Source organism: Schistocerca piceifrons, chromosome 10 (assembly GCF_021461385.2).
Source record: "Schistocerca piceifrons isolate TAMUIC-IGC-003096 chromosome 10, iqSchPice1.1, whole genome shotgun sequence".
Taxonomy (NCBI): domain Eukaryota; kingdom Metazoa; phylum Arthropoda; class Insecta; order Orthoptera; family Acrididae; genus Schistocerca; species Schistocerca piceifrons.
The window spans coordinates 143,107,307-143,121,467 of record NC_060147.1 but is presented as its reverse complement, the minus strand read 5'-3'; the positions used below and the strand labels follow the sequence as shown (position 1 = coordinate 143,121,467).

Sequence of the window (14,161 nt, the reverse complement as noted above, 5' to 3'; positions counted from 1 at the left end):
ACGCCGATCTAGTGCCAAGCGGGAGCCTTACGTACCGCAATACCTTGTCTGCAGCAGGACTGATGGTGACTCCTTTCTTCCGACGAAGCCTATGTTTTTTGTGGAACACCTGGAGGATAAGTTTGGGGAAGTGGCGGGGTTGTCAAAAATGAGGAATGGGTCCATCCTCCTCAAGACGTCCTCCCCAGCCCAGTCACGAGCGTTGCTCTTGTGTGATAAGCTGGGTGACGTCCCTGTTACCGTCACTCCCCACAGTAGCTTAAATATGGTCCAGGGGATTATTTACCATCGTGACCTCTTGTTGCAATCCGATGACGAGCTGAGAGCCGACTTGGAACGACGTGGTGTGCATTTTGTCCGTCGCGTCCATCGAGGACCCAAGACAAACAGGGTGGCCACCGGTGCCTTTATCTTGGCCTTTGAGGGTGATGTCTTGCCCGAGAAGGTCAAGGTGATGGTTTACCGTTGCGACGTCAAGCCATACGTGCCTCCCCCGATGCCGTGCTTCCAGTGCTGGAAGTTTGGGCATATGTCCTCCCGTTGCCCATCCAGCGCTACATGTCGAGATTGCGGACGCCCCTCTCATCCTGATTCTCCATGTGCACCTCCGCCTGTATGTGTTAACTGTGGGGAGCACCACTCTCCATGCTCGCCGGATTGCCCCGTTCTTCATAAGGAGCGGAAGATCATGGAATTTAAGACCCTGGACCGGCTTACTTATCGAGAGGCTAAACAGAAATATGAAAGGTTGTATCCTGCTTCCCTTCGAACATCTTATGCTGCAGCCACGTTATCGTCGCCCGCACGAGCGACGGTTGTCGCTTCATCTGTGCCGCCTTCAGTGGGCCCTCGGGGCCATGTATCTCTGTCTGCCCCCCTCGTGCCTGGGGGCAAGCCTTCCTCTCTTGCCCCCTTAGCAGTTGGGGGCAAACCCTCTTCTGTCGCTCCCCCCATGCTTACTTCGGGAGTGACATCTGCTCCACAACTGGGAGGCTCGATTCCTCCCCCTCCTTCTCCGGCGGCGTTGCCTCCGCCGGTTCCTCTCTCGCGGAAGGGGTCCCTCGGGGCTGTCCCTTCCTCCGTTTCTTCTCCTTCCCAGCCGGATGTCAGCCAGTGGCTGAAGGTTCCGCCACCTGCTGGTCGTAGGGCTTCTGCGTCGTCGTCAGCCTCCGACGCTCCTTCAGAGAAGCTCTCCCAGCCCTCTCACCCTAAGGGCAGACGCGAGAAGAAGGAACGGAATGTGTCCAAGAAGAAGGACGTTCTGGCGGTTTCAGCACCGCCTGCTGTACATAGTCCTGGCTCCGGGGATGAGGTGGAGATCCTCGCCTCTGCCGCGGATCTCGCCCTCACGGAACCCTTGGGGGCCTCTCCTATGGACTCAGCTGACTCTCCCCTAGTGGCGGCGGTTGGCTCTGAAGCGCTGTCTGCTTCTTAGTCGCCTTCACGCCCTCCCAGTCCCTTCCTGCTTCCATTCTCCAATGGAACTGCGGCGGTTATTTCCGCCACCTGCCAGAGCTCCGGATGCTTCTGAGTGATTCCCCTGTTCTCTGCATTGCTCTGCAGGAAACTTGGTTTCCTGCACTGCGGACCCCCGCCCTTCGCGGTTATCGGGGATACTATAAGAACCGTGCTGCCTGTCAACGAGCGTCAGGTGGGGTTTGCCTCTTTGTTCACCACTCTGTCTGTAGCTCGCCAGTACCCCTTCAGACGCCTTTAGAGGCAGTTGCTGCCAGGGTTGAGCTCTCGCCGGCTATTACTGTTTGCTCTGTTTACATTCCTCCGGATGGGGAGCTCCCCCGCCATGTCTTGGCTGCGCTGCTGGCTCAACTCCCACCACCATTGCTGCTTCTGGGCGATTTCAATGCCCACACTCCTCTATGGGGTGGGACTGTCTCCGATGATCGCGGTCGGACCGTGGAGCATGTGTTGGCTCAGCTCGACCTTAGCCTCTTGAACACCGGTGCTCCCACGCATTTCAGTGTGGCCCATGGCTCGTTCTCGGCCATCGATCTCTCTATTTGCAGCCCTGGACTTGTCCCATCCCTCCACTGGAGGGTGCATCCTGACCTGTGTGGCAGTGACCATTTTCCCATCTATTTGTCACTGCCACAGTGTCATTCTTCTGGGCGCTTGCCCCGCTGGGCTCTCCACAGGGCTGACTGGCCAGCTTTTACTTCCGCTGTAACCATTGCGTCTCCCCCACAGGGTGACATTGACGAGGTGGTCCGTGTTTTCACCACGTCCATCATTTCGGCGGCCGAGGCTGCCATCCCCCGTTCCTCTGGCCTCCCTCGGCGGAAGGCTGTCCCCTGGTGGTCGCCGGAGATTGCTGAGGCTATTCGCGACCGTAGGCGGGCTCTCCAGCGTCATAGGCGGCACCCGTCTCTGGAGACCCTCATCGCCTTTAAGAGGCTCCGTGCCTTCGCCCGTTGTCTTATTGCACGGCGTAAGCAGGAGTGCTGGGAGAGGTACGTCTCCTCCCTGGGCTCCCGTGTCTCGTCCTCGCACGTGTGGTCCCGGATCCGGCGGATTTATGGCTCCCGGACCCCTATGGGTGTCCCTGGGCTCTCCTTGGACGGCGCTGTCTGCACGGACGCTGCCGCCATTGCTGAACGGCTAGCCGCGCACTTTGCTCAGAGCTCTGCGACTGCATCCTATCCCCCCGCCTTTCGCTCTCTAAAGGAGCGAGCCGAGCGGACGCCGTTCTCATTCCACACGCGTCGTTCTGAAACATACAATGCTCCTTTCAGCGAGAGGGAATTCCTCGCCGCCCTCGCCGATTGCCCTGATACAGCACCAGGCCCAGACAGCATCCACGCGCAGATGCTGAAGCATCTCTCCAGGGACTGCCAGAGACACATTCTCGCGATATTTAATCGCATTTGGAGCGAAGGCGTGTTCCCGTCGCAATGGCGGGAGGGCATTATTGTCCCCATCTTGAAACCCGGTGCGGACCCACTGGCGGTGGACGGCTATCGTCCCATTACCCTCACCAACGTTTTGTGCAAATTGCTCGAACGTATGGTGGGGCGGCGTTTGTGTTGGGTCCTTGAGTCGCGCGGTCTCCTCGCTCGATCCCAGGGTGGCTTCCGTCGGGGCCGGTCTGCAGTGGACAATTTGGTGCGGCTGGAATCTGCTGTCCGTACGGCTTTTGCCCGACGTCAGCATCTTGTTGCTGTATTTTTCGATCTGCGGAAGGCGTATGACACCACATGGAGGCATCACATCCTCACCACGTTGTATGAGTGGGGTCTTCGTGGTCGGCTCCCGGCTTTTATTCAAACCTTTCTATTGCACCGCTCTTTCCGGGTGCAAGTCGGTGCCGTCTCTAGTTCTTCTTATACACAGGAAAATGGGGTCCCACAGGGCTCGGTGTTGAGTGTGTCCTTATTCCTAGTGGCCATTAATGGTCTGGCTGCAGCAGTGGGGTCGTCGGTGTCTCCTTCTTTGTATGCCGACGACTTCTGCATCTCATTTAGCTCCACGACTACGGGAGTCGCCGAACGCAGGTTGCAAGTCGCCGTTCGCAAGGCAGCATCATGGGCTCTGGCTCATGGTTTTCAGTTCTCTGCTGCCAAGACTCGTGTTATGCACTTCTGCAGGCGTCGGACGGTCCACCCTCATCCTGACCTTTACCTTGACGGCCACCTGCTTGAAGTGGTGGACACTTGCCGCTTCTTGGGACTCGTGTTTGATGCCCGGCTCACATGGGTTCCTCATGTTACTCGGCTGAAGCAAAAATGCTGGCGGCACCTCAACGCCCTCCGCTGCCTTAGCCACACGTCTTGGGGTGCGGATCGCTGCACGCTGCTGCGATTGTACAGAGCCCTTGTGCAGTCTCGGCTTGATTATGGGAGCCTGGCTTATGGGTCTGCATCACCCTCAGTGTTGCAGTTGTTAGACCCCATACACCACTGTGGGGTCCGGCTTGCAACTGGCGCTTTTCGAACGAGCCCCGTGGATAGTCTACTGGTGGAGGCCGGGGTTCCACCGCTGCGGATTGGCCGTCATCGTCTGCTCGCCGACTATGCTGTCCACGTACATTGCTCGCCAGGCCATCCCAATCGTCGCTTGCTTTTCCCTGCCATGGTCCTCCATCTGCCCGAACGGCGACCTAGGTCTGGGCTTTCCGTCGCTGTCCGCGTTCAGTCCCTGCTGTCGGAATTGGGTTCATTCCCTCTTCCGCCTCCCTTCCGGGTCCGTGCACCTACGCCTCCCTGGTGTTTGTCCCGGCCGTCCGTCCGTCTGGACTTGGCACAGGGACCCAAGGACTCGGTTCCGCCTGTGGCCCTCCGTCGCCGTTTTCTTGCGCTCCTCGCCTCATTTCCGGGCTGTGAGCCTGTCTACACTGATGGTTCCCTGGTTGATGGTCGCACTGCCTACGCTTTTGCTCACGCTGCCCATGTTGAACAGCGCTCCTTGCCAGCTGGCTGTAGTGTTTTTACTGCAGAGCTGGTGGCCATCTTGCGCGCTCTTGAGCATATGCGTTCCTGCTCAGATGCGTCCATCGTCATCTGCAGTGACTCCCTGAGCAGCCTCCAGGCCATCGACCGCTGCTATCCCTCTTCTCCTCTGGTGTCCTCTATTCGGGAGTCTGTTTCCACCATTACCCACTCTGGTCGTTTGGTGGTTTTTGTTTGGACGCCAGGTCACGTTGGCATCCCAGGGAACGAACGTGTTGACAGGCTGGCCAAAGGGGCGATAGACGCCCCAGCTTTGGAGATCGGCCTTACGGCTCGCGACCAGCAGCTGGTGTTGCGCCGTAAGGTGCTTGGGATGTGGGCAGCTGAGTGGCGTGGCATGACAGCCCCGAATAAACTGCGGGCTGTCAAGGAGACGACCGCCGTGTGGCGTTCCTCCCTGCGGGCTTCTCGCAGGGACTCAGTGGTCCTGTGTCGGCTGCGCATCGGCCATACATACCTGACGCACGGCCATCTGTTGCGTCAGGAGGATCCCCCCCTGTGTCAGTGTGGGTCCCGGCTGACGGTCGGCCACATTTTGCTGGAGTGTCCTCGACTGCGCACACTCCGGCATTCTTTTAATCTCCCGGGCACTTTGGCTCTGGTTTTATCCGATGATGCCTCCATGGCTGATGACGTTTTAAATTTTATCCGTGGTAGTCCGTTTTATGGTTCGATTTAGGGAGGTCCTGCACCTTTCCCTTTCTGTGTCTTTTGTCCTTGTGTCTGTTGCTGTTCTGGTGTGCCGTGCGATGGTTGACTCTTTCCCATTTTTGTTCTCGTGGTCAGTCAACCAGTCTCCGGCCATCTTCCTTTCTTCTGTTTCTTCTGTTTCTTTCTGTCTGGTGTTCCTCTGTCCTGTTCTTGTCTGTAGTGTTTGTTGCTGCATTTGTGTTCTTTTAGCGCCTGGGGGGACGTCTCCTCCCCCTTTGGTTTTTACCTGCTCTGTTGCTTTTCGGCTTGCCTGATTTTGGAATGGGGGACTGATGACCTTCGCTGTTTAGTCCCCCTTAAACATCCCAACAACCACCACCACCTACAAGATGTCTGTGGGAAGGAAGCAAAATGTTGCGTGATCTTCATGGAACTATTTCTCTCACAAGACTAACAGTAAGCATAACTGTGGTGCAGAATGTCTCTCTTATAGTGTCTGCCAGTGGACTTTACTAGCCATCTCTGTAACACTGTTGCACCAATCTGGGACAGAACAGGCTCCACTCTGTTGGATCTCCTATTTCCTGTCTTAATAATACCTGGTAAAGGCCTCAGGCTGGTAGCACTATGCAAGAATGAACGAATGTTTCATTGGTGACTTTTAGTATGAATTTTCCTGGAAATCTTAGTCTGGGCTCCCCTTTTCATAGAATGAGTAGATGAGAGTATTGTCTGAGAATGACCTCACAGAACTTCTTTAGTTTTTTTATGTATATTACATTGTTTGCAATTAGTGTAGTTCACCATCCTTTTAGGAATGGAGGATTGCCGAAACTACAGCAGCTTTCACTCTCCTGCCTCATTGCGGATGAGACGACACGCGCCTTGGTGCCGCTCTGCCCAGACCTGCGAGAACTCGAGCTGGTGTCCTGCGAGGGGCATACGGACGCTCTTTTTGAGCAGCTCTGCCGACTCGAAAAGCTGGAAAAGTAAGCTGTCGTACAGAAAGTGCTGCTTTAAGGAGACTGCACTTTTACTTATTCGGATGGAAACACACGTTTATTTGAACTTTCATTGAAGATGTGCCCCAGAACAGGAATTAGTGAATGATTGTGTCTTTTTGAGATATTGGAGGAAATTTCATCCCATCCATTAGATACTTTGTTTTGCATCTTATTTATTATTCTCTCTCTTTCAGTTGTATCTGTTTCACATATATGCTTTGGTTTTTGTACCAGGCAAGTAGTTCTGTAGTTATCAGCACCAGAGTTCATATTAATGCTCCCTGAATTAGTACAGTGGGTATTAAAAGCATTACTGGCCATATAAGGGTTTAAAGCACTCACACAGTCACTCACCAGTTGGATGTTGCCGGCACTAGGCTTCAGTTTTTTGCCGAGTCTCTCATTTACACAGTTCTGTACTGATTCGCTTATGTTATTTAAGTTTTCTACTTTTTGTTGCATAATTTCTTTTGTGTATAAATTCAGTGCTAATTCGTACGCTTTCTGACACGTTTGTTAGTTATCAGTATTAAACATTTGCTCCTTCAGTTGTCTCAGTTCTGAAGGCAGTCTTACACGGGTTTCAGCAAATTTCTTTTTAAAAGTAATTGTACATTTTACATCGAAATGGGCAAAGAAAGTGCTATAAAAGTTATTCCATCTGTATGCAACATTTTCTACACAATGTCTGTTGTTCCACGTGTCAGACAGTAGTGTGGACTCTAACGTCTCTAAAGAGTTTTCATTTATACGTCTAATTTCCCTCATCTCACACACATAGGAAGGATGTAGAAGTAGCCAAAAAGAAAAGCAATGACAGGTTCGAAGAATCTTCAGCAATGATACTTTGAGTCTAATTAGGCATATAACTACTTTCCTCATATGGTCCTTCTAAAAATCCTTAGTCAGTATAGAGTCGGAGGCACTGTTCTGCAACCCCCAAATCTTATCTGGAAACCAGAAGACTGATTGTATCAGTCCGAGGAGCACTATCGTGTGAACACAAGTCGGAATACGGCATGCCACAGGGTCCGCTATCAGGAGCAGGATCGTACTGGGTACCACACGATATTTGTGATTGGACTGAAGACATTTTGCTAGAGAGAACGCAGGGTGTTATCTCGGATGGAGAACCGTCAACAGATGTAGAAGTATCTTTGGGGGTGCTCCAGGAAAGTGTGCTGGGACCATTGCTGTTCATGTTGTATATCAGTGGCCTTGCAAACAGACTTTTTGTAGATGGTGCAGTTATCTCTAATGAAGTACTGTCTGAAGGAAGTTGCACAATTATTCACTCAGAGCTTGATAAGATTCCACTGGTGCAAAGATTGGCAACTTGCTTTAAATGTTCAAAAATGAAAATTGTGCACTTCATACAACAAAAAAACATAGAATCCTATGAAACAGCCAGTATTAACCAACTCATACAAACAGCTGAGTGTAGCACTTTTTAGGGATACGAAACGGAATGATCGTGTAGGCCCAGGTGTGGATAAAGCTAGTAGTAGGCTTCTGTTCATTGATAGATACTGGGGAAGTGCAGTCAGTCTACAAGGGGAATTGCTTACAATTCACCCTTTCGACTGGTTCTGGAATATTGCTCGAGTGTCTGGAAACTGTACCAAATAGGACCGACACTGTATATTGAACATGTAGAGAGAAGAGCAGCACAGATGGTCACAGGTTTGTTTGATCCGTGGGAGAGTGTCACAGAGTTACTGCAGGACTCTTGGAGACAGACGTAAACTATCCCGAGAAAGGCTATTAAGAAAGTTTCGAGAACCGTCTTTAAACGATTCCTCTAGGAATATACTATAACCCCTTACATATCGCTCACATAGGGTTTGTGAGGATAAGGTTAGACTAATTACTGCACACACACAGAGGCATTCCGACAGCCATTCTTCCCACACACATGGGAAGAAACCCCAATAACTGGTGCCATCTGTGGTGCACGTCACAGTGGTTTGCGGAATACAGATGTAGATGTAGAAACAATAATAATTTCCTAAAATGTAAATTGTATGATTTAGTTGGAATTTGGAGCATCTGCTGACTTCAAAAGTGTCTTTGCATTTCTTAAAATACTGTTTCAAGTATTCTTAACTGTTTATACGAATACGATTTTCATCGTTATATTTCAGTCGTCAGTTCGCGAGGCTCACATTCTGTGCTTGGGCGGCACTTCCTATTGAGCCGGTGCATGTAGTTCCAGTCGGCAACTGTTTGCTCACTGCCTCATTTCCAGCCACACCTTCACCACGAGGCACACAAACTCCTGAATCTGACTGAATCTATCAAACTTGCCAGTTCTCGGAATGCTTGTTGACATAGTATAAAATTGTATGGCTGAGCCTCTTGTAATCTTATAGTTTGTTTACATTTTAGCTACACAAAGTTGTGTAGTTCACAGTTATGTGGGGACCATTAGTGGTTACAACTTTGAAGACACTTAGACATATCCGTGACATGCGTGCCCACAAGCAGAAACAGTGGCAAAAGGAGCAGAAAACATTTCAGAGATCACTTTGTAGCCTGTCTGTTTTACGTAGGGGAGTTGGAAAAGAAGTTTCCCCTGTCAACTGTGGTCAGAGTTGTGTGTGAAAGGAAACAAAACAGAATGAGACATTAAAGATAAGATATATTTTTATTTTTCTACATAATTTCCAAGTACATTGAGACATTTGTCATACCGCTTTATAAGCTTCAAAAAGCCTTCCAGGAAAAAATCAGGGTGTTGCATATGAAAGAAGCATTGAACAGCTTGTTTGACGTCAGCATTGCTGCCAAAGCGCCTTCCACTGAGAGTCTTCTTCAAAGCAGGAAACAGATGGAAGTCACTTCGCGCGAGATCCAGATTTGAACTACTTTTGGACAGGTGACGATGGATGTTTCCACTCCACGGATGTGGCCTTCGATTCGGGCATGCAATGGTGGACCCACATTTCATCCTCCATCACAATCCAAAACAGAAGGTAATTGCCAGATTAATGGTAATGCACGAGCTGTTCCAGGCTGAACGCCATGCGTTGTTCCACATGTGTCGGGGTCAGTTAGCGGGACAACCATCGTGCTGAAACCTTCCTGTATCGAAGAATGTCGTGGATGATCTTGTGGATTGACTCATGTCCAATTCCAAGTTCTGCCACTACTCCATCGATAGGGATACACCATTTTGCTTTAATCAAGTCATCCACCTTCCTGACATTTGCATCTGTAGTGGCCGTGCACGTCCGTCCAGGTCTCAGTATGTCCTGCACTTGCTGACATCCATCAGTGAATTGCTGGCACCATCTCTGCACCATTTGCCTCGACATCACACCTGTCCCGTACACCTCGACAAGGCGGTTATGAATTTCTGTGCCTGATACTCCATGTGCCCATTCATAGTAGATACCAGCTCTCACTTCTGCCTTTGACCACGACTCCAAAACGCACCTAATCTCCATAGCTCCAGGAAAAGACCGAGCGGCTGGTCTCCACTTTGCGCAGGCACTGCGACAGTGCCATCTACTCGATCGCGGTCGACGACTACCCAATGGTGTATCGGTGTCTTGCACGTGAGCATTCACGTGTCATCTTTTGCCCATATCACACAACTCTGCCCACAGTCAACAGGGGAAACTTATTTTCCAACTCTCCCTCGTAGTTGTGGATCAGAGCTTGACAAAACTGCAGCAAGGATTAAATCTTAAATAGTTGTCTTAAATGGAGTATGAAGAAGAACTTCATTATAAATATATGTGAAGTAAAAAATGTGTGTGTGTGTATACAAAATGATAAAATCGAGTGCATTTAAATATGTTAAGATTGATTATAAATAAGTAAAATAATGCCACTTTAACACTGAGCTGTTTGATTTATGCATGACTTGAACTACACAGTGTACTGTTACATTCATTATATTAAAAGTAATAATAAACCTTACTAAAACTTCTTCCCAAATATTTACTATTATCAAATTTAAAGGTGGATATTTTGCTGTGTTTCAGACTGAAAATCAATTCTTGTAAATGTCTCGGTGAATACGCAATGTCGCACATAGCTAAACTGCCAGCACTGAACACTTTGGAGTTCAGGGACCTTAAATTTGATAAATTAAAACCCAGTGTGGACTGCATCCTCGAAATATCGGGGCTCCGCTGGCTTTACCTATTCGAAAGTGACTGCTGGGCCATACCGTTTGACAAGTTTCCCGGCAGACTGGTGAACCTGAGGTAACATTTCATTCACAGTAGTGTAGTTGTCTTCCTAAGAGAGATGCGAACAGATTAAACTATCGATGTGGCTCGTTCGAGGGCTATCTGGAGAGTAACCTCCATTTTCACGTAACACGTGAAATAGCGGGGGAGATGCCGACTCTCAGAGTACGTCACTGTGTACAATTCTACTACGTGGACACTTTAAGTTGCAGACAGGCACAATTAAGACACACATAAGGGAAGTATTCTGGTCCGAGCTGTCAAAGTTGGCGGTAATGTGTACTTGAGGTGTGCTTGTACGTGTGAATGACTGGTGTGTGTTTATCTTTTTCTGATGAAGGTTGTGGCCAAAAGCTTACGTGTGAGTTTCTTTTAACCGTGCCCATCTGCAACGTACTGCATCATCTCTCCAGTAAGTAGATATCTATTTTTTCCTACATTGTTGATACTCCAACCTGGAGTTTCTATTGTTCGATTCTTCTACATTGGGCATTTGGTACGTGTCGGAGATGAATATCTCTCGAAATGTGAAATACACTCAGTAATAGGATTATTAGTGGGAAAAAGATGTTGACTTTCATCACGAAATTTGTGCTGTATACTGACGAAATGTGAAGCGTGAAGGTATTGTAAGTGTAAGGATGAATGCTGTCAGGATCACAGTACTGGCCATCTGTCTGCGATCACCAAAGATCTGTGCAGAGAACTGACCAAAAAAATTCCTTCAGTCCGGTGTTTTTGACATGTCGACTGTCAGACAACTTTCCACAGATTTATTGTGATGTTTTACGGGAAACCCAGATATGCTGACAGAAGTTCAGTGCTCTCAAATTCCAAAAATGTTTCGAGAACCAATGAACTCGACAGATGACCACTTCTCCGGTCTCTTTTTATCGTTACAATGTGGAAGAAGAAGTCCTACCGATCGAAATTGTGACCACCAGTGAGACACGAGTTTTCGACACTGACGTGGGGACAGAATGTCAGACAGTAGTGTGTTGTCATGCTTCCTATCGTAACAAACTGGGAAAAGTGAGTTGAGCACTGTCAGTTGGAGATGTTACGGATACTGTCTTTTGGGACTGTTAAAGGAATCTCGTTTGCAGATTTTACGAAACACGGAAGGACAGTTAATTCTTGAGCCTTTCGTGAAACTTGAAGATAACTAAGAACAATCTTTCAAAATATGTGATGCAGTCCCTCGACTACAGGTGCCACATTTGCAGATGACTCTGTGTGACAGACAAGATAATTGTAGTGTCAGTTCATACGGGACGCATTTGAATACTGGCCCTACAGCTCAGATGTGACTCCGTCTGATTTCGACCTCATTACGGAGGCTCAGCTTCAGTGAAGAACAGTGGGCCAGTAGCGATCTCGGATACCAGAATCTCATGCTGAGGTAATCCGACAGCTCATTAAGAAATATGATAAACATTTAAATCTGAATAGTGGTTGTGTAAAGAAGCAAGGTGAGATTTTAACATAGTTCTAATAAATGTGCCTTAACTATTCCAGTAATTTATTTATAGCCTAATGGTGGCTACCTTACTGTTGGTGTTGTTTTTTTTAGTGTACCTATTTATATTATGCATAAGTAAAATGTGTTATGACAGCTCTTGATAATTATCTTTCTACTTGTCCTCTTAAACAAACAGAGTGTTGGAGGTCGACTGCTGCGAAGGAGACCAGATAGCACTGGACAGAATTAGTGCCCAGATGCCAGACCTGACAGTGGAGGGGTACCTTTGGGAACCATTCCCCAGACAATATTCACAAAATTGTTTTGTGTGACACCATTTTCAGTTCACACACAGACACCACTCAAACTGGGTAGCTGTGGGACTGGCACTGTGCTGGAAGCTGCTCTCATATTCCACAGACCCTGACTTCCAAACTCAGACAATGCCTCCACTCCTTTACTTCCTCAGCTTCAAAAGGGCATCGGATGCCCTAAATAAGAAGACAGGAAACTGAAAATGACCAACGGGACACAAGTGAAGGTTTTAGTAACAGCATATGTGATGAGTGTCTCTATTTTATTGTAAACAATTGTATTTAATTATCAGTGAATTGAGAGACTGCATGTTATTGAAAGTTCTGCTGATGCATATAAAAGTTTGTTTCTTTTTACAGCATAGTGAAAAGTGTGCGTTGTTTTTAATAATTAGTGGCTGAAAGTATTTGTGTATAAATCTAGATTTAAATTTTTGATGTGTTGTAATTGCTGAATATATGCACTAAATGTTATGTGCATCACACTAAATGAAAACTTGATTTTTATCATTTAAAAGAGAAATAACTGTTTTCTTCCTTATGTGTTTGGTCGTGAGAAGATGCTGTGTAAATCTGAGAAGATGCTGTCTAAATCAACGAAGATGCTATCTAAATCAACGAAGAAAAAACATTTGAATTTAATCCAAAAAATGGTTGCCAAACATTTAGAGGCACGTATGTGTGGTCCAATTTGGTGGTGAAAAACGGTTCTTTTTCCTAGGCTGAGTGATAGACCTCAACAGATTAACAGTCTTCAGAGTCTCGCCTTGCTGTCAAAATTGTTATTTTTCCAAAATTATTTTAGTTGAATGCCACAAATTATTTCTTTTGAGGGCTGTAGATCATGTATTGATCCGTCTCTAATCCTCTTGTCCTCCTCATCTTGTTGAACTGCAGTCAGTTTTTCTCCAGGCTTCTAGGATATCACTAAGATTGAGATAAAATTTCCAAACTCTTTACAGCCTCCATTGTCAGTTCAAACTGCATCTGACAACTGAAATTATGCTTTCTCACTTTTTTTACTGTCGTAGTAACATCATACGCAGCTGTCCCTGCTTGTCTGTGCTCTCTGACAGCCATTTCTGAGATGTGCACCTCGTGTGCCTTACAGCTCCTGACTGTATCTGAGCGTCGATGTCACCCTACAAATTTTTATTCGTCAAATTTCAGATCTGGTAAGGTAAATAGTTCCAAAAAAGACTTCCTAACACTTTAATTTCTAACACATGTTAACACCTTTCTTAGATAAGGAAAATGTTTTTCTCACTTTTATTTTTTTGCATCTAATATCCTCTCTACTTCTGGCAGTGTCAGTTATGTTGCTGCCCAGACAGCAGAATTCTTGAACTACAGGCTGACATTTGGGAAAAGGATTAGTTTCAAATGAATAGTAGTATGTTGATTTTTAAGAAAAGAGAAACAACTCTTATTTGTTTAAAATAAAAGTTTAGCATATTCTATTCGATTTATACAGTAATTAGTGGTCCGAGTGTCAGCCATTTTCTCATATACTAATTTCAACTATCAGCCAGAAGTTACTCGTAACTCGAACAGTCTGCCGTTGCTCAATAAAACCCACCCGATGTGCTCTACACGTCAAATAATAGTATTATTATAGTAATAATAATTTTATTTTATGTCAGACGAGGCAGTGAGAACCGTAAGAGCCTAATGCGCAGCACTGTCGAATCCACGTTTAAAATAATGTCGGAGAAATGAGTGAGGAAGCTCATTGTGAACGTTCGTATATACAGAGTGGGCCTGCAGCATTGATAAACCAGACTCACCGTAAGCTCGACAGATGTCGGGAGCGCGAGTAAATGCTACAGTCTCACGATCGGCGGTGGTGTGCATTAGGGCCTTACTGTTCACAGCACCTCAAATGGTATGGAGATCACGTTTTTGAATTTGTCAGCTCGTAATGAAAATTCTTTGCATACAACTTAAGGTAAAAAAAATTCAACTTAACACCTAAGTCATTTTTATATGATTTATCTTAGCAATGAAAGAAGCAAAACTGAATGTTAAGTGATAATTAGAATAGTGACCACCCTAGCATCACCTG

The 14,161-nt window shown here is 47.3% G+C and overlaps 1 protein-coding gene across 1 annotated transcript in view; it reads left to right on the top strand.

Moving 5' to 3' along the window:
• The window catches only part of LOC124719003, a 98,258-nt gene extending 85,769 nt beyond the window's left edge, over window positions 1-12,489 (top strand). The window contains exons 6-8 of the mRNA XM_047244674.1: window positions 5,930-6,103; window positions 10,111-10,335; window positions 11,979-12,489. Coding sequence (XP_047100630.1) covers window positions 5,930-6,103; window positions 10,111-10,335; window positions 11,979-12,114 — 535 coding nt within the window. The 3' untranslated portion in view covers window positions 12,115-12,489. The remainder of the gene's footprint in view (window positions 1-5,929; window positions 6,104-10,110; window positions 10,336-11,978) is intronic.
• The last annotated feature ends 1,672 nt before the right edge of the window (window positions 12,490-14,161 follow it).